The 24,144-nt window shown below is 44.2% G+C and overlaps 1 protein-coding gene across 2 annotated transcripts; it reads left to right on the top strand.

The window, feature by feature from the left end:
• Positions 1-38: 38 nt before the first annotated feature.
• Positions 39-23,890, top strand: atm (ATM serine/threonine kinase). 2 transcript variants are annotated; one of them, XM_084350052.1, is made up of 63 exons: positions 39-227; positions 523-646; positions 769-887; positions 1,176-1,321; positions 1,444-1,608; positions 1,790-1,955; positions 2,062-2,300; positions 2,601-2,770; positions 2,929-3,107; positions 3,278-3,649; positions 3,763-3,966; positions 4,714-4,815; positions 5,000-5,234; positions 5,314-5,445; positions 5,575-5,700; positions 5,875-5,964; positions 6,398-6,584; positions 6,991-7,184; positions 7,271-7,350; positions 7,446-7,601; positions 8,186-8,261; positions 8,689-8,831; positions 8,931-9,048; positions 9,143-9,313; positions 9,418-9,593; positions 9,704-9,947; positions 10,114-10,229; positions 10,685-10,811; positions 10,936-11,135; positions 11,242-11,416; positions 11,864-12,022; positions 12,176-12,308; positions 12,402-12,497; positions 12,579-12,750; positions 12,848-12,989; positions 13,170-13,346; positions 13,514-13,691; positions 13,808-13,913; positions 14,013-14,171; positions 14,607-14,715; positions 14,958-15,046; positions 15,134-15,236; positions 15,341-15,489; positions 15,582-15,686; positions 15,777-15,896; positions 15,989-16,223; positions 16,307-16,477; positions 16,732-16,851; positions 17,386-17,606; positions 17,722-17,929; positions 18,032-18,157; positions 18,387-18,527; positions 18,821-18,959; positions 19,195-19,277; positions 19,452-19,592; positions 20,454-20,570; positions 20,774-20,923; positions 21,075-21,240; positions 21,703-21,789; positions 22,021-22,135; positions 22,605-22,668; positions 22,923-23,065; positions 23,165-23,890. In XM_084350052.1, the coding sequence occupies exons 2-63, from the start codon at positions 575-577 to the stop codon at positions 23,343-23,345; spliced, it is 9,285 nt and encodes a 3,094-aa protein (XP_084206178.1). In that variant the 5' UTR covers positions 39-227; positions 523-574; the 3' UTR covers positions 23,346-23,890. The 2 variants fall into 2 exon arrangements, with proteins under 2 accessions (XP_084206178.1, XP_084206179.1); XM_084350053.1 differs by having other exon boundaries at positions 14,016-14,171.
• Positions 23,891-24,144: the final 254 nt, after the last annotated feature.

Raw genomic sequence — 24,144 nt, forward strand, 5'->3', positions numbered from 1 at the left:
TATGGTTACCGGACTCTCGAGGTTCTAGCCACGACCAGGAAGTGATGTGACCCCTTCACTGCCGCTGCTGGGGCGGGAATTTCCTGCATGTTCTACGTGTGCGTGCGTGTGCCTGTTAACGCACGTCAAGATGGCAAAGTTGTGAGTAGTAGCACAGTAGCATTGTTAACATCCACACGCCTGCATGTGTGACAGCCCTGCAGCTACGATCAGCACAGTCATCAGAGGTCAGTGATCACACTGAGAGCCATAGATTGTGTTCAGCGTTTGAATGGATGTGTGTGAATCAAGTTCATATCTGGTCTGCCACTGTTGTGTTGCTAAAGTAGCTCGTTTACCAGCAAGGCCAGGCTGATTATAGAGTGGGTTGCAGTAACTGGGTTAACTGGTTGCTAGTGAAACTGTCATTTTGTGTAAATAGTTTGCAGGGAGAAGAGAGCTGATGATATCTATGCTAAGTGATTGTTGTGCAGGCATGTTGTGGATGAATAATAACATGCTCTCTTGTTTACATCCTATCAGGTAGAATAGTCCACATTGATGAAAACTGTGCCCTCATCCATTGTGAAGCACGATGAGTCTGGCACTTCATGATCTCCTGGTCTGCTGCAGGGGGCTGGAGAGTGATAAAGTTACAGAGAGAAAGGTAATCACATCTGCACATCAACAATGACATGAGATGTGTTTACACTATAGCCTCACTGTAAGCAAGTTCAACCAGTGAGTGCAGTACAAATCCACAGCTGTGTCCTCTCTTCACACCCACAGAAAGTAGCTGAGCAGTTCAAACGGCTCATTCGAACTCCTGAGATTGTGCAAGAGTTGGATCGTTCATCCGGACCCAAAGATAAAGGCTCCAAGCAACTCACATGGGATGCTGTTTTCAGGTAGTCTGCCTGTTTATATTTGCATTTTTGTTCATGTGCAACAAAATGCAAATTAATTTCTCCAGCATAACGTAGGTCATGACTTGCTCTGTGTGATTTTATACATGCTTTTTAGCTTGCAACCTCATCGTTATTTTTTTTGTGCAAGAATCTGTTCTCATTCCTCGTTTCGTTATACAAGATACCTGTACATTGTGCTTGTGCTGAATTTAGTCATTCATCATGAGTTTTGGTTTTATTGTAAATGGTCTTGATCCGTTGTGCATACTCTCGTTTTTTCCATGACAGATTTCTACAGCGTTATGTCCAGAAGGAGACAGAAAGCGTGCAATCGCTTAAATCCAACGTCACAGCAAGTACGTTGGCCAACCGGCAGAAGAAGATGGCTGACCTGTGCAGCTTGATCAAATACTTCATTCGCTACGCAAACAAACGTAAGGGCGTTGTCTTTGCAAGATCCGGTCGTGGGTTACACTAGGTCACGATACATATGTTGAAATAGAAAAGAATTCTGAATGACTGACCTTTTTGTGTCTCTCTGTCTCGCTCTGTGCAGGCGGGCCTCGTTTAAAGTGCAGTGAGCTGCTGAGACATGTCATGGAGGTCCTGCAAAATTCACACAGCTCTTCAGCCTATGGAGAAGATTACAGCAGCATCCTAGTAAAGGACATCTTCTCTGTCCGCAAGTACTGGTGTGACATCACTTCACAGCAGTGGCACAGTCAGTTGGATATTCATCCAAATTATATATAATTGATGTAACAATTTCAGCACGATTTCATTAAAATTAATCTTATTTGTGTTTAGCATTACACAGTATTAAAACTGTTGTTTGATAGTGTAATAGCATCCTGCCTGATCAGAATACTGAATCCCCTTTTGTTTGTTTTTGCCGTACTTAGATCTTTTGGACTTGTACTGTCACTTGTTCAACTCTTCATCCAAGTCCATCAACCGTGTTTTGGTGAGCAGAGTCATCCACACGGTGGTGCAGGGCTGCTGCACACAGACTGAAGGAGTCAACAACACCCTGTTCAGCTTCTTCTCCAAAGCACTGCTAAATGCCAGGTAAAGACTTTACCAACATCATCCTAAATTGTTCTAAACATAATGCACTTGTTAAATGAATACATGCAAATGTGATGCACTTATTGTTTTTGTGTGATCGTGTTAGGCAGGAGAAACACTTGTCTGTATTGGAGCACCTCGTCTCTGCACTCAACATCTTCTTGAGATCCGCGGCCATGAACTGTCGGATGAGGGTGTGTCACCTCGGGGAGGAGCTTCTGCCTTCTGTACTGTATGTCTGGGCGGATATGAGGCCCAGTGTGGCTCTCAAAGAGGAGATAGTGGAGTTCTTGAACTTGCAGATGTGTGCTCACCACCCCAAAGGAGCCAAGACACAGGATACAGGTAGAGTGAGCATTCCTTATTTCTTTAAACAATTTGTTTGTTGTTTCAACAATGTTTCTTGTGGTGTTGTGCTTGCACAGCACGCAGGCTTGATTGTGGGTTGTGTATGGTTTCATGTACAATTCCACTGATTTGACTGTTTCAAGCAATGGAGTGAGAAATTTGACAAACTTAATCTAGAAAGTTAAAATTGCACCCACAGGGAAAGATTTCAAGAAGATCACGTCATCCAGTAATACAACTCAGGTTTGTCCTTAAACAAACAACCAATAACTTGTTGTCTCTTGTCTCATATTTCAGGTGCTCATGCTGAGGACTGGACCAGGTGGAGGAGTCTGCTGTACAACCTGTATGATGCCTTAATCAGAGAAATAAGTCACACATGCAGCAGAGGGAAGTACGTCACAGGGACCCGACACATAGCTGTCAAAGACAATCTCATCAAGCTCACAGCTGACATCTGTAACCAGGTAACAGAGATCATGTCTCAAGTATATAAACAGAATATCAACAATTTTGTTTGACCTAAATGTTTATGCAATTATGTAGTTATTTAGCTACAATAAAACGCTTTACATGTCTGGAGGAATTATCAGTCTTGATCAAATTGTTCCTTTAATCCTTCTAGCTGTTCAGTGACGACAATGGCACCCACGTCTTGGAGGTGACCCAGGCCTCTCTCAGAGCCACCCACGTGGGCAGTCCCACGCATGGAACAGCCAGCAAGCGACGGCGCATCGAGCTGGGCTGGGAGGTCGTCAGGGATCATCTGCAGCCTCACCTTAATGACTTTGATATCATACCATGGTATGAAAATCACAACACAATTAATATCAGAACAGTTTGAAGGTAAACAAGGAAGAGCTGCTCAGAAATGGGCTTTTTTTGATTTTACTAATGGCAGAAAAGTAGCCTGTTGTTTCTCTGGATGCACCCACTCCAGATCAAGGATCATCTCTGTCATTTTCTCCCCTCAGGTTGCAGATCACTGCAGTGCTCGCTTCCAAGTACCCATCCATGGTGCCCGGCCAGGAGCTGGTCCCGCTGCTGTCAGTGTTGTACCAGCTCCTAGCAGAGCAGAAAAGGGGAGACAGGGGGCCATACGTGCTGCGCTGTCTGAGGGAGGTGGCCCGGTGCCAGGCTACCTACCCGGACAGGGCCCAGGTCTACAAGCCGGAGCTGGGCAGGATGTGGGGCCGGGTGTGGGCCTTGGCACTGCGAGGGGTCAGCTCACCCCAGACAGAGGCTCTGTGCCTAGACCTGCTGAGCTCTATCATCCACGGTGGACTGATCAATATGGACAGGGAACTCTGGAAGCTGTTCTCTGGATCAGCATGTAAACCATCTCAGTGAGTTGCCGCCATATGGACTTTGTTAATACTGAAAATTTGCCTTTGTAATACATTTAATACACATATTTATGTGTTTGCATTCAGTACCCCTTCTTCCCCTCTACCCACAGGAGTGCGGCTCTCTGTCTAGCCCAGGTCCTGCTGAAGTGTCCGGTCCCTAAAAGTCTCATCTCGAGCTCAGGCTGGGACTGTGTGGGGGTCACAGAGGGATCTGCATCCCCTAACCTGAAGGAGACCCTCATAGCCTGGCTGCTGATGACGGATCAGAGTGATGAGATGGAGGAGAGCTCCAGACCGCACCCCATCATTTGCAGGTTGGCACTATGCTGGTTTTCCAAGTTAACTATGGATTACTTTCATCTTTAAATGTTGGAAGCTCCACTTACAGTTCTTTGTGCTGCATGTATAGAAAAAGAAAATATAAGCTCCAATCTTTCTTAATTGTATACTATGCAGGATTTGTAGATTGCTGGTTAAAAACAAAACCATTCAAAGCTGGCCCTTCCTCCCCGGGTCTACTAAACTGAGTGAGCAGCAATGGTCAAGCAAGGGAGGCAGACAAAATATTTTTGGGGATTTTGTGTGAATTTTAGCTTAAGCACAGGCTTCCTCCTGTCTGCTGCTCTCTGCTCTGTGTGTGTGTCTGTTGCCCCGCCCTCAGTCAATCAGACACACAGACCTAAAGCTCATTAGACAGACAGAGTAGAGAAGAGAGATGAGACGGCGATGTTGCCTTTTATTGAGTCACAACCTTGTGCCATTACTTTACCACTCCCCAAAGATTGACTCTCAGAAACACTCTGAACACAACTAAATACGAAGACAGGGTCTCTGCAGAAGCAGTAATTGCCACACACTTCTTATGGGTCTTCAGTAATAATTTAAAGGGGTTGATCTTTGTTTGAGTCTGTATTTAGTTTTTATAAAAATCCTGCATGGTATACCTTTTTATTATTTTTCTTTTAAAAAACGTACGCCTTTGTTAACATATATCTATTTAACCTTTGATTTACATACATAAAGATCTTTAAATGTGTACTTTTTTGTGATCTTGTGTGCAGAGACTTTCCTCACAATCTAATAGCGAACATCTTGGTCTCCCTGACCTTGAAAGACACAGGAAGTGGCCTGAAGTTTCTGCTGGGTACTGAAGAGGTAGAAAGGTGAGGGAAATTATCGTTGTTATCATCGATATTAGTTGTTTTTTGGTATCATTATTAATCCAGAGTCAGTTATATTTGATTTGAATTCATCCTATATTGTTATCAACTCTCCATGTCTTCTCTGTACTTAAAGCTATGTAATTATGGAATACAAGTAATTCAGTTTTCGATCTCTTTTTCAAAGTGCCTTCCTTCAAGAACAAACCACATCCAACGCCAAAGACAACCTGGAAGAGATTGAGAGTCTCTACCTGCAGTTCAGCTTCAATACGCTGCCCTCAGTGACAGCAGGGACCGACGAGTCAACAAAGACGGCTTCAGCTGAGGGCCAGTTCGCTGCCATCCCCGGCCTGAGGAACAAGTTGGAGCAATCCCTGCTTTGTGTGGCTGACAACCTGCTCAACTGCTACTCTCCTGATGTGAGTGGAAGTTAATATATATGTGTGTGTAGTCGCCTCAGTGACAAATGGGTATTTATCTTGATTTCCTCCTCCACAGTCTCAGTCCACCCCTCCAGAGTGTCTGGTGCGCTGTGTCAGTCTGCTGACCGGTGTTCTGGCAGGTTACGTCTCCACTGGGTTTCTGACTGAGGAGGAGGCCTGCCACTCACAGCTCTTCACTAAAGCCAAGGTATCATTCAGATGCATGAATATGCAATAGATTTATCATGCGAACCATTTGGTGATTAATCATCCAGCCTCTGAAACATTATGTAAAGCATATAAGAATTGAAGGTTGTTGTTGTATTCTTGTTCCCAGACCCTGGCCCAGGACTTTACCGGTTTTGTATCTACTGTGAAGGTGAAGATGGCAGAGGGAGGAACCATGAGCACGCTGAGATCCGTCACGAAGCTCTGCACTCAGTCAGCCAGCAGAAAAAACAAGGTGACCGAAGCCTCCATCATGACTGTATACATAATGCTGAAATGACGCGGCATTTAGATGAATATACAATCCAGCCACATCCTCAACAATCCATGCACGCTGTCAAACATTCAAACTGTATCCTGGTGAGAAAGATTTTCTTGCAGAGTAAATCTTTTGTCCTTTCTCCTACAGGATAAGGTTTCTCCCATCTCCTCCAGCCTGTTCATTATGATCCTGCCTGCCAGTCTCCTCAGTGAACTGGCTGAGATCTGCAAACTGTTGGTAAGTGACGTACACTGAGTGGCCACTTTATTAGGTGCAAATGTAAAATCTAAAGCAATCTGATACAACTGTTATACCATAAACACTACCTTTGTATAAAAAATAATGACTGTCTGAGAGGTGCTCATTAACTATGTGTTTGTTATTGAGGTTGTAGTTTGTAGTGGTCTTGAACTGGACTACATTATATTTAGAGGTGTTATGTTTTGTCCACCCCATTTTTAAACATGAGAGGGGAAGAATATTAAGAACACATTCATTAAAATGCTGTCCAGTACAACATGTTGAATCACCAGCTCTTGGGGGAAAAAATGGCCATTATAAGCTTTATAAAGGTCAGATTTGTGTGAGAGCTGTTGCACTTGTGGTAGTGAAAATCTTTATATAAAGAGCCGGCTTGCTTCAATTAGTCCTGCATCCTCGTCTCTCTCAGTTGAGCAGCGTTTCTAAGAGAGTCACTGTCGTGGATGAAGACGATCATATGGATGACGACTTGGAAGTGACCAGAACTAAACAAGGGGATGACAGTGATCTGTTTGATGAGGACATAGAGGCCCACAGCAGCACCAATGGGCACCGCAGAAAGCAGGGAGACAACAGTGATGCTTCCTGTGGGCCAGGTAAGAAGGGACAACTTACTCTATAAATCAGTGCCTCTGTTGGGATTAGCAAAACTCGGTATAATTTAAAGAAATGTGACAAAAATTACCACACAAATGTGACCATTTCCGAAACAAACAGCTACTGTTTAGGTATTTTCTGTTTCTAGCTTCATTCTGTCATTTGGTGTTGTGTTTCTTTTTTTATGTAATGTTAATACTGGCCAAATGTAGAGACAGCACACCACATAACTTCAGGATATTTACCTCACAGCCTGAGTAGCATTTAAAGGCATCGAGAACATCAGCAGTAGAGTTCGGGTTTTGCTGCTCTCAGTCCATCAAAATCAAAGAGTGGTGGCGTATGTTTTCTACCGCTAAATTAAACACTCAAAGCAGCAATAATAATGGTTCTGTCCTCCGCCAGGTGCAAAGAGTCTGCTAGCAGACGATCATCTGGCCCAACAGGACCTGGCTGTCCTTGCAGTCTTGGAGTTTCTGTGTGAGTGCGGCTCCGTGCAGCCCGTCCACGGTCTGCTCTTCAAACCGCAGGAGGTGCGGCGCAGGCTGCTGCTGCTGGTAGAGCACATCGACTTCAGCAACGCCCTGCACCTCAACATGGTGGGTTGCAGCTGCAGTGGAGAGGCATTGGTTGCAGTGCTGATGGTGCTACAGCTGATTAACACAAAGATCTGGTTCTCTTCCAGTATCTGGTCCTGCTGAAGAAGCTTCCTGCTGAGGACTCGCTCTCTCCAGAGGAATTCGACTCACTGCTTCGTCCTCTGGCGTAGGGCAATCTTTTTGTGACTGTTTCTGTTTGAATTCATTTCACCTGATATGTTTTGCGAATACTAAAGTCTGCTTGTTGTGCCATGCTCACAGAGATGTGTGCAGTCAGTACCGTCAGGACCAAGAGATCTGTGCTGCTGTTCTCCTGGGTCTTTTACCCTCCATCAGGAGCCTGGGAAGGACCCACCACCTGCCGGAGGAAATGAGACATGTTCAGGGATCTGTGCTACAAGTGGTGTCTGGATTCTGGTTAGTTGCACAACATGAACACATTAAGGGTTGGTCTGTAAAAAACGAGTCACTATTTGACAAGGAGCCTTCAGTCTTTGAAGATGATCGCATGTAAAATCTGCCTCCTCTCAAGATGTAAATAAGTCTCATCAAAAAGTTCATTTTAGGGATTCAACAAATGTGAAATTCCGATGCTTAAGAGGTTTTTTGATTGATTGATTGAAATGTTGATTATGAATATGTAAAGAACAAGAATGACAGTTCATAATTTTGTGTTTGTATTATTCATTCCCCCTTTGTTCAATGGGAACAAAAAAATCTTCATATAAAAAATATACCCGCACTGTTTCAAAATCTCTCAGATCTTAAATCACAAATTAGGTCATGAAAATGGATGAAAATTGAAGTGACACTTATCTTATTTGCAGATCTTCAAATATCAGTCGATACCAATGTTCAGCTGAAGGGATAGCTATGGCATTATACTTTAAAAACATTATTCATGGTTTTTGTATACACTCGTAGTCATAATCTGTCTAAAATCTGTGTGCGTAATTCACTCTCTCATACCAACGACTCTCGATCACTGTGCTGTGTTCCAGTTTCCTGAGCCAAACGGGGAAATGCAGGGCTGCTGTACGCACTGCTTTAGTGCGATGTCTGGTTGCTTTGCTGGAGGTCAGCGCTCACAGATTATTATATATCATATATCCCATATACATTATGTATTGTTAAAGTATTGATCTGCACAACAATACAATCTTGCATGTCTATCTTTTATATCTCATTCTAAATAAACGACATAGGACACTTTGTCATAGTTCATCAAACTTTGAGGGGCCATGTTTATATGTTTAACTTTGTAGTTTCTTTATTGACTAGTGTATTATAGAGAGCTGCGTTCAATATTTTATGTGCCAAAATTGGTTTTGACCAACACAGGACTGTGTTGATTTTTTATTCTCCACAGGAGAGTGGAGAATAAAAAATGTACCACAGAGCTTCCCTCTCTCTTCTGTTTATCCTTTTTATGTTTCAATTAATTACCCATGTACCATTTATTCTATTAGCACAACATGTTTTTGGCTTCTCTTCCCTCTGACAGGCTGACCCGTGTTGTAAGTGGGCAGTTTTAAGTATCAGAGGGTCTGACGCAGATGAAGATCATCCAGTGTCTGCCATCCTTCCGTCTCACCTCGCAGATGCCCACCACCAAGTCCGCATGCTGGTGGCCTTGTCAGTGGAGAGGTGCGCTGACTTGGCACCACTGATAATGTATCAGAATACATTTTTATAGAAGTCGTTATCATATATCTGATGGTCACCGTTATTCTCCTGTCTGTCCAGGTTGTTTCTGGAGATGAGCCCGGAGCGTCCAGATAAGAGGAAGATGCTGCCGCTGAAACACCAGCAGGCAGCTTTTGAGACCATTTATCTGAAGGCTCAGGAGGGAATGAGGCTCCCAGTAGGTTCATCAGATGTTAAATACCTCATTATGTGTGTGTATTCTGCATCATTTACTTTACTAATTCTTCTTGTGTCTGTGTGATCCTACACAGAGAACCAGCTCTGCAGAGGACCAGCAGGATGAGTCATTTAACCGCAAGGCCGCCCTGCTCAAGAGTTTGTCCGTTGTGATGTGTTGTAGCCCCGTCTGTGAGAAACAGTCCCTGTTTGCCCTCTTCCAGTCCTACAAGGAGAACAACATAGAGGAACAGCTCATCAAAAAGGTAACATAATCAGGGCTTTGTGCATTGTGAAAATGGAGATTCGAGACGCTGCTTCAAAATTAGAATTTAGCATCGTCCAAACAAGCTGTTTCTTTTTGTCGCAGATGCTGTGCAGTGTATCCAGAGCGCTGGGCTACAGGAGCGTGAAAACATTTGTCAGTTCTCACCTGTACTACTTGGTAGCCGAGTGGCTCGCGCAGAGACAGTCTGACGATCGCTACACTCTTGGATCTTTCCCCTACACCCTCCTAGACCACGACACAGTCAAAGAGTTCTATAAGTGAGGAAATAAACCTCTTTTATTTTAATTTTGTGCCATTTGATGTTGTCTTGTGGCTTTATCGTCCCCTCCTTTCACTGTTCAAGCTGTTGTCTTCCGTCCCCTTGAAGCTCCTCCTACCAGGTGTTGATCCCCCACCTGGTCATCCTGGATGACTTTGAGCAGGTGAAGTCTATCGGCAGGTGTCTGACGAAGGACTGGAAGCAGTTACTGGCCGACTGTTTCCCCAAGATCATGGTCAACATCCTGCCATACTTCGCCCTGTCTGGCCAGGATGCGCAGGTCGCACAGCAGCGAGAGAAGGCCCACAGAGTGTACGATCTCCTCAAAGATGCCGACTGTCTGGGCAAACAGGTAAACACAGCCTGAATAAGTTTCTTACCTTGTTTCGTTACTTCATCAGAACAAAAAGCTGTACAGGTGCATTGTCTCCCATGACGAGTAAAGGCATGGTGATTGAATGGCAAATTTACTTGACTGTACTACATTTCTGTCCCTGTTTTTGTGCATGTGTCTGCAGGAAATTGACAACCTGATCCACAGTAACTTGGCGGACATAGTGGTGGAACTGCTGATGACTCTGTATGAAGGGAGTGGAGCAGAAGAGGAGAGAGGAGACCTGAAACGCTTTGTAGGGTAATAATAGTTAAAACTTACCCTGATTTCTTTCTTATATTTCTTACATTAGTTTGTGTAAGTTTGAGGAAGTAAGTTTGAAGCTTTATGTTACGAAGTGATTTTGTCCAAGACTTGTTGCTGCGTCAGTACATTCCCTAAAACCATTAAAATACTGCCTAAATTATGTTTCTAACTTTAATTTAATATGTGAAATAATAAAAAGTTTCTAACCATCAACCAAACATTTACTTTCTTCTGCCATGTTTCTGCATATATGACGTCGTAGTCGGCAAGTTGTGTACCAAAATTTTCACCGACTTCCCAAAGTTGTTTTTCTGACTCTGGGACTAAATTTTTCTGATTAATGTGACACCACATGGCTGCACTATAAGAAAAACAGAGCTCTTTCTGTCAATCTTCAATTCAAGTAAAAATGAACAAAACTGTATGACTAAATAACTTTTCCCTCTCAGAGAACTGGACCCTGCACCAAACCCGCCATACTTCAGCTCTTATGTCATTAAAGCGACGCTGGACTACCTCAGCAAGTGCCACAGTGCCAACCACAAGTCTTTGGTCGCCATTTTGTCAAAAACTCCAGTAAGATGTTTGACTTTCCCCATATGTGGATTTACGTGTTTTATTAAAAATCAAAATTAACCTATTTACCTGTTTGTGTTTCCCTGTTCTGTATTACATTGTCCTGATTGTCTTCGTGCTGTAGATTTCTATCCAGAGGATTCTGCTGTCGGTGTGTGAAAGAGCAGCAGGGACGACCAACAGCTACGAGCGCCATCGCATCCTCCTCATGTATCACCTGTTTGTCAACCTGCTGCTCAGAGAGGTGAAGGACGGCCTGGGGGGAGCCTGGGCCTTCGTCCTCAGAGACATCATCTACACCCTCATTCACCACATCAACAGCAGGTCGGTGCACACGCTTTCTCACAGGTAACATACTTTGCATACATGCAGGGTCACACATATCACACGCTGTCAAAGACAAACCAGTTTGTGTTTCTCTCATCCTCAGTCCGGCTCAGTGCGATGAGGTTTCCAACAGGAGCCTCTCTCTGTGCTGCAACCTGTTGACCTCTGTGTGTCAGGCGGCTCTGCAGTTCTGTGACGATGCTCTAGACTGCCACCTGCAGGTCATCGTTGGGACTCTCACAGCTCAGGTGACCAGCCGGCCCGCCATCTCACAGCAGGTAAGTGACGAGGGAGTTTGCAGACTCAATAATGGAAATTTAGACAAATGGTGCCTTCAAGAGGCCATGCAAAATTGCCACTTAAAGGTATTTTTTGTGGACAAAAGCACCTACTTCCTTGGTTCAAGAGGACATTATATTTTTTTAAACATTTTCTAAATATGTGATTAGTTTTTACAGTTTTTACAGCTTTTACATGCTCAGAGAAATGCAAAATGTTCCCTTAAAAACTACAAAACACAGCAGAATTTGGGAAATTTCCATCCAGACACTTCATTAATGACGTGCCTCACATCATTTAATAGATATCTTCTAGGATTTGAATGATCCAGTACTGATTATTTCATTTCACAAGCTCCCCTTAAGTCATTTAGGTTTTGCATTATTTAGATTTGAGAGAAGCATCTGCCTCCTTTCTGATTTTTACCTCTTTCTGTCCCCCTGCAGGTGCTCAGTCTGCTGCAGTTTCTTGTGATAGAAAACCAACAGAAGCTAAAAGGAGCCATCAGCAGGTTGGAGCCTTTTCCTAACCTCCCTGAATTCAGAGAGCTGCGATCCGTACAGCACACGCTCAAATATAACACTGGGACATTCACGCTCAGACAGGTAATGGCAAATATAAAATCCTTGTATAAGTACCATGTACCCAAGTCACTTTATTTTGAATATGTAGCCCTGATTCCTCAGTGACTCTAGGGATGGAAATGTCATGGATTTCACTGCTGACCTCCACCCTCCATGTTTCTCTTTCTTTTAAAGGAGATAGCCCACTTCCTGTCAGTGACGTCCTGCGACTCCTTACCTCTGACGAGACTCGAGGGGCTGAAGGAGCTGACCAGACAGCTGCACGACAACAAGGGACAGATCCGAGAGCTGCTCAAAGAGTGCCACGGTATGATGAGGAGAAAAAATAGTCCACACGTGAAAAAGATTAGTTAGTTAAATATCTAATAAGCTTTTTTTCTACATGTTCTCTGTCTTGTAGCTGAACCCTCCGACAGTGTGCTGGTGAAGCTGGTCCTCAGCCTGCTGCAGCTCTGTAAGCTAGCAGCCAACCACCCCGGAGGAGCCGACATTCTGGGTATGAAATCAAATAACTTCCCGACAGTGCCTAGACCGTTTCACTGTTTTCAGTTTTACAAACACAAACCTTTCCCTCCAGAGGCAGCAGGCAGCTGTCTGGGAGAACTGGGTCCTGTGGATTTCTCCACCATCGCCCTGCTTCATGGCAGAGACCCCCTCTACGAAAAGGCCGTGTCTCTCTTCACCTCCACTGAGTCTCAGTGTGTTTACATCGTCCTCAACTGCATGAACGACGCGCTCACTCACCAGCGGTACAGTCAAACTTAGATCAAAACCTTGTCGTACATCACTATGGAGGAGCGAACAATCTGAATTGATTTTTCTTGCGTTCTGTGCTGTGGTTGCCAGTATTGAGGTGAGGCAGGCAGCCGCTCAGTGTGCGAAGGACATCCTCGCCACTCAGTCTGGAGTCGACTTCTGGGAGCAACACAAAGACAACAGAGACCCCATGCTGGCCTACCTCAACCCCTTCAGAAAGTCCAAGAAGAAGGTGGGTGAAGGAGGTTTGTGTGTGTCCCAGCCTTGATTATTGTTATTTTGAACACAAAAGATCAACAGTCAACTGTTTATGCCAATTTGCTCCCTCACTTAGGTACAAATGTGTATTTTCGTGTAAGCACATGTATTGTCTGTATTTGCCTGATTACTACCGACTGTTGTCCCTGATTAGGTTGCGGCTGTGAGTCCTGAGCAGAGTTCGGGGGCCAGGGAGAAGCTGGAGAGTCAGGTGTTCTGGATTCCCCAGGCGGGTGGCCACAAGGCCTGGCTGAAGGCTCTGTGCACCGCCCTGCTCGACAGCGGAGCAGTCAGGAGCGAGGCTCTGCTGCTTTCACGATCGCTGTGTCTGGTGAGCACGCACATGTCAACTTAAGAGCTCTTAGTTGAACATACCCTGTCTTTTTATTTCATTTCTTAAGCGTATTTTATTTTGTCACAATCTGTACATCAGCAAGCCTCATTTAAAATCCATAGCTCCAGGTCTAAGCTCACCTCATTCCCTGCGTCTGTCTCCAGGTGTGGGTGGACTGCTGTCAGAGGCTGCTGCCCCTCATCATTCACTCCATCCTTCTGGACGACTCTGACGGTTTGTGGAGGGAGTCGCTCTCCTCCCACATTCAGGACTTCTTCAGCTTCTGTTGCAGAAGTGCTCAGGCCTCCAGTCGGTCTGCCACACCTCAAAACTCTGACTCTGGTTAGTTTGAGAGTGTGACACATACTTCTTAATCCAGTTCAAAGTGTTCGTCTGTGCCTTTTGTTCACATCACATTCAGGAATTTGTTTGTGATCAGCATTTATTATTCTTTACAGAGTCGGACACTGCCAGCCAGGGCTTGTATGATAAGACCTCTCTGCGCACCATGCTTGCTGTTGTTGACTATCTGAGGCACCAACAGCGACCAGTGGAGGCTGACAGGTAAGTGTTATTGTAATCAGATAAAAGTGATTTAGGATTCTGTATTTACTATTTGGACCTGCTCTTTCCCCTTCATGTAAACACTGTCTGTTCTTCCAGCAGCTCCTGCGGCACAGTGTGCGACTCAAACTTCTGGCTGGAGCTGAACTACCTGGAGGTGGCCAAAGCTGCTCAGTCCTGCTCGGCACATTTCACCGCTCTGCTGTACACTGAGATCTACGTCGACAAGACCAAAGCGAACATGGAGGAAAGTCGCAGGTAGAAATTCCATTTTTAAACTGGGGGACATTTTTCTAAATGGGATTTAAAAATTCATGTCTTTACAGGAGCTAGACGATCTGATCGTTATTCTTAATGCTTGCCACCAGGTCAGATTCAGAAAATTAAACAATTTTTTATGGCTGAGTGCTGAGGATGAATTGAGGGTTCTCACAGCCTGAGGAAAGAAGCTGCTCTGCTGTCTGGTGGTACAGCAGTGAATGCTTTTTTTTTGTATTGCTAGATGGTAATATTTCATGTTAGCCTTGCTGCTAAGCTATATCTTGCTGCTAGCTTATTATTATGAGGATGTATCAGGATAAACCCTTCCTTTTTTCAACCACCGTTTTTCAAGTTGTTATGTTTTTTTGATCAAGATAACAATCACACTGATAACCAAGCTGATGTATTTCGTTGCATTTACCAAATCTGCAGAACCAAGTCGAGAGCAACACGCAAGATCAACTTTGAAGACAACAGCCAGACCCTCACCATCTCCAGCCTGACTGAGAAGAGTATGGAAGACACCAACATCAGCCTGCAGGTCAGTTCTTCATGTCACTCCTGTCAGGTGTAATTTCTGTATTGACAGTTTTGTTAATTCAGATTTCTCCTTGGTGTATTTTTTGAAAGAATGTCCACCTGAATCCATTAAAGTTTGATTGTTTATTGGCCATTGTGAGTCCAGTGTGATACTAAACATGCATAATAATATACAGCTGTTCGTAAAACCATATGCAAAGTATTAATGCCACTCATTTGTGCTGTGATCGTTCTCTTTTGTAGGAGCTGCTCATTGAGGTGTATCGGAGCATCGGAGAGCCTGACAGTCTGTACGGCTGTGGTGGGGAGACGATGACCAGTCCACTGACAAGGTAGGACCCATCAGATTAATAATGAGACCTGCTCACCATCTTTCACACTTCTCACTTGTTCCCTTGTTCTGTCATTCTCATTTATAGGATTCGAACCTATGAGCATGAGGCTATGTGGGGGAAGGCCCTGACTACGTACGACCTCCACTCTACTCTACCTGAGGTCACTCGACAAGTGGGGATTGTGGAGGTACATAACGAAAGACCTGTCTCATCACATAGTTTGCCAGATGTTCATGTTTGTGTACTTCAGCTTCCCCAGTGGTGATGTTCCCCCTCCTCTTGCACCAACAGGGCCTGCAGAACTTTGGTCTGAGCAGCATCCTCGCCACCTACTTGAGGGGTCTGGAGAGTGAAGGGGTGGAGTGGGGAGCGGAGCTGAGAGAGCTCCGCTTCCAGGCCGCCTGGAGGAACACGCAGTGGGACTGTGAGCTGTCAGGGAGGTGAGGCCAACACACAGTTGAGGGTGCAATAACCCATCAGAGAATCACTGCAAGTCTCTCACTTCCCTCCGAATCTAATCTGTTTTTACCAGGAGTGAGAAATCCAAAGCTGGCTTCCATGAATCAGTGTTTTGTTCCCTGCAAGCGCTGAGAGACAAAGAGTTCTCCGTATTTGATGAAACCATGAAACAGGCCAGGTATGGTAGACATTTAGACACTTGTGCAATTTCAAGTTCACTTCTGACCAGACAAAATTCACCCATCTATGCGCTTGTGTGTTTGCACAGGGGTGCAGAGGTGGAAGAGCTGTGCAGGGGCAGTCTGGAGGCCGTGTCCTCTCTGTACCCGGCTCTCAGGAACCTGCAGACCATCAGGGAGCTGGAGAGTGTCAAACAGCTCTTTTCCAGGTGATATCAGCAGGCTATTCCCTCATCTATTCGGTTGACCTGATGGAGAGTGAATTTATTAATATCATTTGCTTTTGAATGTTTGATATCAGGCCCTTCTTAGACGTGACTCTCAGGGAGGTTTGTAGCCAGTGGAAGCAGCACTCCCAGCTGCTCATCGACAGCGACTTTGCGTTGGTAGAGCCCATCCTGGCTGCCCGCTCTGTGGCCCAGCACACCCTGATGTCCAGGTTGGGAGACCCTGACAGCACCCAGTACCTCAGCTCGGTGCTCACCGACCACCTCATGGAGCTCTGCCGGCTGGCTCGCAAGGCCAGGAACACACAGGTAGGAGTAGTGTGCGTGTTTGTTTGTGATATGGTCAGAACAGTTATCCACAGAGTACTCACAGTGCTGTGGTTCCTGTCCAGCTGGCAGAGCGGGCAGTCTTCCAGATGAAGCAGCAGGGTCGTGGAGGGTCCTGGGCATCATCCCCTGTGTCGTCATGGCAACTGGAGGAAGCCCAGGTGTTCTGGGCTAAGGAAGAGCAGGGACTGGCTCTGGGCCTGCTGAGACAGATGATCAGCAACCTTGAGGGAAAGGTGAGATACAACCCATTGACATATACTGTATAAAGATGCACGATGCGTCAGACACAGACTTCACTTACTTCAATTGTGAGACACAATGTACATTTTATAATGCTGTCCACTAAGACTTTGTTTGTAATGCAGTAAGACTGGGCCATTTCTAAACATCACCATCTTCATCATCAGACTGAGTAGAATAAGTAAAAATCCAAAATGTCAAGAGGCTTCAATGAACTATTCTCTATGTTTTGTTATCTGTTGGTCAGGTGGACTTGAACCCTGCAGTGGTCCCGGTGTACACCGAGTGCCTCAGGCTGTGTGGTAACTGGTTGGCTGAGACGTGCCTGGAGAGCCCCGGAGTGATACTGGAGAACTACCTCGAGAGGGTAAGAGGAAGCTCATCAGGTATTCTGCCAACCTGATTGCTTTATTCAAATATAAAAGGGCAGAACTATTTTCTCGTGGGAGCTTTTTCTCAGCAGAAAGTGGAAGCAATCAGGAAATAGAAAGGTCTAAAAATGTTTGAACGTGTAACTCAGTGAATCTCTGTAACACTCTGAAGCACACACATATTCCTGCACCATCAGAGAAGTGAAAGAGTTGTTACCCTTCGTCCAGACAGTATTCGGACTCCCACACTCAGATACTCACACATGAATTATTGATTTATGTCACTATAAATAAGGAGTGCACCAAAATACATGTTAAACTTCTGCAAGTTTACAGTTTATGTAGATTCATATGGACACATTTAAATTATTAATACGTGTGCGTGTGTGTTTGCCTGTCCCTGCCTCTATCCATTGTCATCCAAGTTACCAAATGATGCCACTCTGTTAGTGTTATTTTTAACTTCCTTTTGTCAGAGAAGCTGTCAGCGTTTCAAACCTGTAAAAGCCTCTCCTGTGCCGTTCTCTCAGGCAGTGGAGGTGATCGAGGAGGACTCAGGAGTTCATCAGGACTCCAGGCTGCAGAGTCAGAGGACGGAGGCCTTCCTGTCTCTGGCCCGCTTCTCCGACGCTCAGTACCAGAGCATCGACAAGTACATGAACTCGTCTGAGTTTGAGAACAAGCAGGCGCTGCTGGAGAAGGCCAAAGAGGAGGTGGACCTGATGAGGGAGCGTAAAGTAACATCTAACAGGTCAGTGTTTTAAAAGCATGGATTCCTCCAACACGGCATGAATTAGAGACTTTAGACGGATAAATACATACAGTAGACATGCAGGCAAAGTGATGATTTTCCTTTGACGTCACAGGTACACAATAAAAGTGCAAAGAGAGCTGGAGCTGGACGAGAAGGCCCTGTCCAACCTGCAGTCGGACAAACAGCGTTTCCTTTGTAAGGCGGTGGAGAACTACATCCAGTGTCTGGAGCAGGGTGAGGAGCACGACACCTGGGTGTTCCGCCTTGCTTCACTCTGGCTGGAGAACGCCGACGTTAAGGCAGTGAATGACATGATGAAGGTTCGTAAAACAGACACGGGGTTGTTCAGCTTTGCTTTTGAGTTTGAGATGAAAAGCTGCTCGAGGAAATGGAAGTACAGTGCTTGTATTTTTCTCTCCCAGAAAGGGGTGAAGAAGATCCCTTCCTACAAGTTTCTGCCTCTCATGTATCAGCTGGCCGCTCGTATGGGGACCAAGATGGCAACTGGCATTAGTGAGGATACTGGCTTCCATGACGTCCTCAGTGAGGTAATGCAGCACTTTTTTAATGCACATTAACGGCAGTACATCAATGGTTACCTGCAACATGCAGACATCTACAGCCGACTTTCCTCTGCATGCAAACTCACTTCATCCAGCGTCACTCAGTTTCCGAAGAATCCAACTTTGTAGCAGATTTAGCTTGATACAGTTAATGAATCATATTACTGCCCTTTTTGAAAAAACCTGCTGCTTCACTGGTTTCCTCTCCTCACAGCTGATCTGCCGAGCGTCTCTGGAGCACCCTCACCACACGCTCTTCATCATCTTCGCCCTGGTGAACGCCAACAAAGACGAGAACTTCGGCAAGAGCCGCGTGTCGAAGAGTGCAAGACAGCAGCCCTCACCATTTGATCTGGTGAGGCTTTGATTAAATCCTCAGTTTGACAACAACACATGCTTCAGATTGGATGATTTGTACAAAATCAGATATCACAATGTTATTGTCCAAAGTGATAGTATTTTCTACTTATTGGTTATTGCCAAAGAACTTGTTCGCCACTTTCATAATAACATTGCGTGGTTTTCTACACTTATTGAGTATTGATTAGTTGCATTACTGTTTACAAACACAACGTTCTGTAATTAGTAAAAGTCATTTCCTCTGCCTTTTTAATGTAAATATTGTCACTGTCTTTTTTTCTTGTGCAGGAGCGTTCAGATGTGGCCAAGAAGATCATTAACTCCATCAAGAAGAAGAGAGCGGCGATGATCCGAGGGATCGAGCGTCTGTGTGATGCCTACATCACTCTGGCTTATATGGACGCCAGCAGGCACAAGACTGAGAAGAGTGAGTAGATGTAGCACTGTGATGTACATAAATTCCAACCTGCATCCTCATGGTGGATACTTAGGTAGTTAGTTTGTCGGTGTGATAGTAATTAATCCTTTTTTTGTTTTGGGCAAGGATGGCAAAAACTATTTCTGTTAGATTGGTGGAAAACAAGCCTCTCTATTCTTTACCCATGTGTTTGTATTATATGTCCAGCTGCTGAGTCATCCTTGGTGTTCTTGCTTCATTACAGAGGCCATTCCCATCCCTGCTGACCAGCCCATCATGCAAATCAAAGACCTGGATGAGGTTGTCATCCCCACAATGGAGATCAAGGTGAAAAATGATGAAACAAAGATCTTGTGTTTTTATGCAAGTTGCAGACAAGTACAGACTTCACAAAATGAAATTTTAACTCATCGTTTTGTTCCTGTCCCACATGTTAAAGACAGCACAGTCCACAATATTTAACGCCGTTGTATGTTAACGAGTGCTTTCAATGCATAATAGGTGGATCCATCCGGTTGCTATGACAACCCGGTGACTGTCAGATCCTTCGTGCCCCACTATCACCTGGCCGGAGGAGTCAACCTGCCCAAGATCATCGACTGTGTCGGCTCTGACGGTAAGAGCAGGAGACAGCTGGTCAAGGTAGGTAACACCTCTGTGTGCGTCGTCAGAAGTATGCCTTAGATAAGTGAGGTTAATGTTACGAACATGTGCAAAGACATTCTTTTACGTCTGGTACGCGTGTGTTTCTTGACTAAACTAATCCCCTCCCTTTGAAGCTAAAGCTGCAGCTGTCATGTTGATTTAAGTCCGACCGGCGCTCTCTTTTAACTTCAGTTCTATTTCACTTTGGATGCTGCTAATAATTAATCTTGTTTTTGTACCAGGACAAATGCAAAGTTTGTTAGATTGCAAACATGCTTTCACAGCTACGTGATCAGGACATTCTTCAGTTTGTGTGTGTGTGTTTGTGTTTGCGGAAACACTTGTTAGCCACTCATAGGCTAATAATTCACCTCTTAGACACTTGGGAGAGTCATGGTGAAATAACAGTTTTTCTGATCATTAACCTCAGTGAATTTCTGTTTTTAGGTCAATATGCTACAATATTGTTTATTATTATTTAGCTGATTTTCTTTCCCTTCTGTATGTCACACAGTAAAACATGTGTGATATTAAGGCATTTTATTATTGTCACATTTGATATAACATACCAGGTCCTTCTTGAGGTTGCTCATTTGTGAAAAATATGAAAGTGATATTTTGCAGTCCTGGAATATTAACGGGAATGTTACCAATATAGATTTGAAAAACAGACATATATCAGAGGATTAAACACTTTTCTCGTATGTTAATGTGTTTAATGCCTTGTTAAGAGATTAGAAAGGTTAGAAAACAAATATCATTTATTTTTTTTACATATATAGAATACAGATTAAAATGAGTGGTTGCTGTAGTCGACTATATGTTCTCCGGTGACCTTTGCCCTCTCGCTGTGAACAGGGTCAGGATGACCTGCGGCAGGATGCGGTGATGCAGCAGGTCTTCGGCATGTGCTCCATGCTGCTGCAGCGCAACACGGACACCCGCAAGAGGAAGCTCAACATCAGACGATACAAGGTCACACACACACATCATGATCATGTGTTTAAACTTCTGCTCTTTAATTCAAAGAGAATAATGAATCAGGACTGGGTTATTTGGTTTCACATTTCCCTTGATCTTTGCATCATAGACTTGTAATTCCCTCATTTTAATCAACATCAAAGCAGTGTGAAAAAACAAAAACACTTAAACCGCCTTCGTGTCTCGTTTGGTCCCAGGTGGTGCCGTTCTCGCAGCGTAGCGGCGTGTTAGAGTGGTGTTCAGGCACGGTGCCTATTGGGGAGTTTCTGGTGGATCCCAATAAAGGAGCTCACAAACGCTTCAGACCCCGGGACTGGACCAACCTAGCTTGCCGCAAGAAGATGATGGTACTGCTCGGGCATATTCGGCACAGAATGATGTTGGATGGAAAAGATCGAGCACACTCACAATCAGAACTGCATGTTCAATTTGCACTCCATACATAAAAAAGAAACTCAAAACCTATTCTGCTCACCCCCTGCTGTGTTGTCTCTACAGGAGGCTCAGAGGCTGGCGTTTGATGAGAAGCTCCAGGCCTACAGCGAGGTGTGCAAGAACTTCAGGCCTGTATTCAGGTATTTCTGCATGGAGCGATTCCTGGACCCCGCGGTGTGGATGGAGAAACGGCTGGCTTACACTCGCAGTGTGGCCACCTCCTCTATAGGTACAGACAGTACTGTGCTGGATGTTCAGTCCAAAGCTTCTAATATAAATACATTATGGCACAGGCAACAGCTTAACATCAAGTCTCACAGACAAGATTTGGCACAATATCTTTACATTTTCCAGCAGGTGTTTGGTATGGCTGCAGCTAACATTTTTTTTTCATTATCGATTAATCTGTTGATAGTTTTCTTGATTAATCGCTCAGTTGTTTGGTCCATAAATCGTCCGAAAATGGTAAAAAAAAAAAGGAGTAAAGAGACGAAAAAATTCTCCTCAAATAATGAATCAGTATTTTGTTACTGGTCCATATGCGGGTATAAGGTATAAATTATGACAGAGAGACTGAACAAATTATTCTAGTAATTAAAGTAACTTTTCATTTCATGGTGAAGTGTTATATGACCCTGTTTTTGACTGAGCCAATGAATTACTTGCTCACTTTTCTGTTTTGTGCCCACAGTCGGCTACATCGTAGGCCTGGGTGACCGACACATTCAGAATATTCTGATTGATGAGCAGACTGCTGAACTGGTGCACATCGATTTAGGTACGAATTTTTACTCATTAGTTTTATTTACATGTGTGTGAACATGGAAAGTTTATTCTTCTCCTCAGAAAAGGTGAGGCTGTGTAAACAAGCGCCTTGTGTATTGAGCTCGCTGGTCTTGTGTAACCCTCTAGGAGACCTATTTTACATTTAGAAATTTTGATCAAACTGCATTTTTTGATTTGACAAATAATGATTCCCTCTTTTCTTTTTCATGTGTTTTATGTTCAGGTGTGGCCTTTGAGCAGGGGAAGATCCTTCCCACCCCGGAGACCGTCCCCTTCAGACTGTCCAGAGATATTGTGGATGGAATGGGCATCACTGGAGTGGAGGGAGTTTTCAGGAGGTGAGGAGAAGTCAGGAAGGAGATCATGTTGTTAAATATTTATAAACCATTATGGGAAGTCAAGCCTGAGAACGTTTTCATTTGGTGTTTCTTTCCATCACGGTTATTGTTTTAATCTGTCATCAATCTGTCATTTTAGCCCCATAAGCACAAATCTAGTTAACTTCAGATAATAAAAACATACTGCACATTTTAAGATTGATTTCCTCTCTTCCAGTCAGCCTCTATTTCATATTCATGTCTCTACTGTGTGAAAATTAACTTGCAGGACTGGTTTGTAGTTTGTGGTACCTTCAAGGACACTCAAATTTGTTTCATTTTCTTTATTTATCAAACTAAATACAGCTTAGTATAAGCTAAATAAGATATATTAACATATTTCAAGCTACTGATTGAGATTTGTCTTTTGAAAAGCAGAGGCACTACAGTGTTAATGTTTTATAAACATATATGTATTTCCTCTTTCCAGATGTTGTGAGAAGACGATTGAGGTGATGAGGAACTCTCAAGAAGCACTGCTGACCATTGTAGAGGTAAGAACAACTTAAAATGCGTCGTGGTCAGGCACACTGATGATGCGTTGTTATCTGGAGGGAGCAGAAAGTGACTGCACCATAGACCAACATACAGCTGGTCTAAAGTCAATGGCTTTATTTAACAGCCACATTAGTCAGGTAGTAAGATGACCACAGAACATTAGTTAACATGAAATACTAACCGATTAATTTCCTTCACCTCATGTTAAGCATCGCCTCTGTGTGTCCCTCTGTGGTCATGTGCTGTACAGGTGCTGCTGTATGACCCTTTGTTCGACTGGACCATGAGCCCACTGAAGGCCTTTTACCTGCAGCACGACGAACAGCAGGAGCTCAATGCCACACTCGGCTCCACTATGGGGGGAGACGACATAGACAACCACCATAAATCCAGGTAGATGATGAAGATGAGCGTCCTCTCAGTGATGTTGAACAACAGTTCTCTGTCTCTATTAAAGCTCTGTCTCATCACCTTTTGCTCTCCCTCCTGCAGTGACAGCCAGAGCTTCAACAAAGTGGCAGAGCGGGTGCTGCTGAGGCTGCAGGAGAAGCTGAAGGGGGTGGAGGAGGGGACGGTGCTCAGCGTGGGGGGGCAGGTCAACCTGCTCATCCAACAAGCCATGGACCCAAAAAACCTCAGCAGACTCTTCCCGGGCTGGCAGGCCTGGGTGTAGACCTGAGAGACGGAGCACTTCCTGCTTCAGGGAACACGTGCGGGAGGAAATGAATTTGCACTTTAACAGAAAAGTAATAAAAACCAATAAACACCAATAAACTGGTGCTGAAACGGTCGAGCCTGGTTTAGGAGATGTTTACTGTGAAGGCACGATTGTTTCCCTATGTTTTATGTCATATTATTGACTGTTAGATGAAGTGATGAATTATTGGCAATGTATATCCAAGGCCCTTTACCCATGCATACATGCCTTATGAATGTATTCTATGCATTTAAACAAACTGCACTCGAAATGCCATTTTAATTCTGGCACGTTTTAGTTTGACTTCAGCTGATTGTTAGTTGAGTTCTTTTAGTATTGACTGAATACTACGTTATGTTGTAAATCTTGCAGAGTATCTGTAGGGCATTTAGAAATGTATGATGTGTGTACAGATTTCAGCAACTTTCTTTCACTTTTTATGACTTACTGGTCTGTAAAAAAATTATATATAATTGCTGCTCTATCATTAAAATAAATAAAATACATTTGTTTTAAGTCAAGTCAAGTTTTGTCGAGTTGTATTTTAACTTATTCGTGTACAGAGCTAAGTGTGCTCTTGCATTTTCTATCAATCATTGACTCAAGTATTGAAGCTTAATGTGTTTGTCTGTATACAGTTGGTGTGCTGAAGTACCTTTCCACCGCAGTGTAACAGCACTCACTCACTCACAGCGCTGACAGTTCAGCAGATAACACTTGCGGGCTGTTTATACCAGGTAACCGTTCTCTTGATGCTTGTTGTGTGCGCAGGAGG

Source organism: Pagrus pagrus, assembly GCF_965226575.1.
Source record: "Pagrus pagrus genome assembly, chromosome: 4".
In the NCBI taxonomy this organism is placed as follows: domain Eukaryota; kingdom Metazoa; phylum Chordata; class Actinopteri; order Spariformes; family Sparidae; genus Pagrus; species Pagrus pagrus.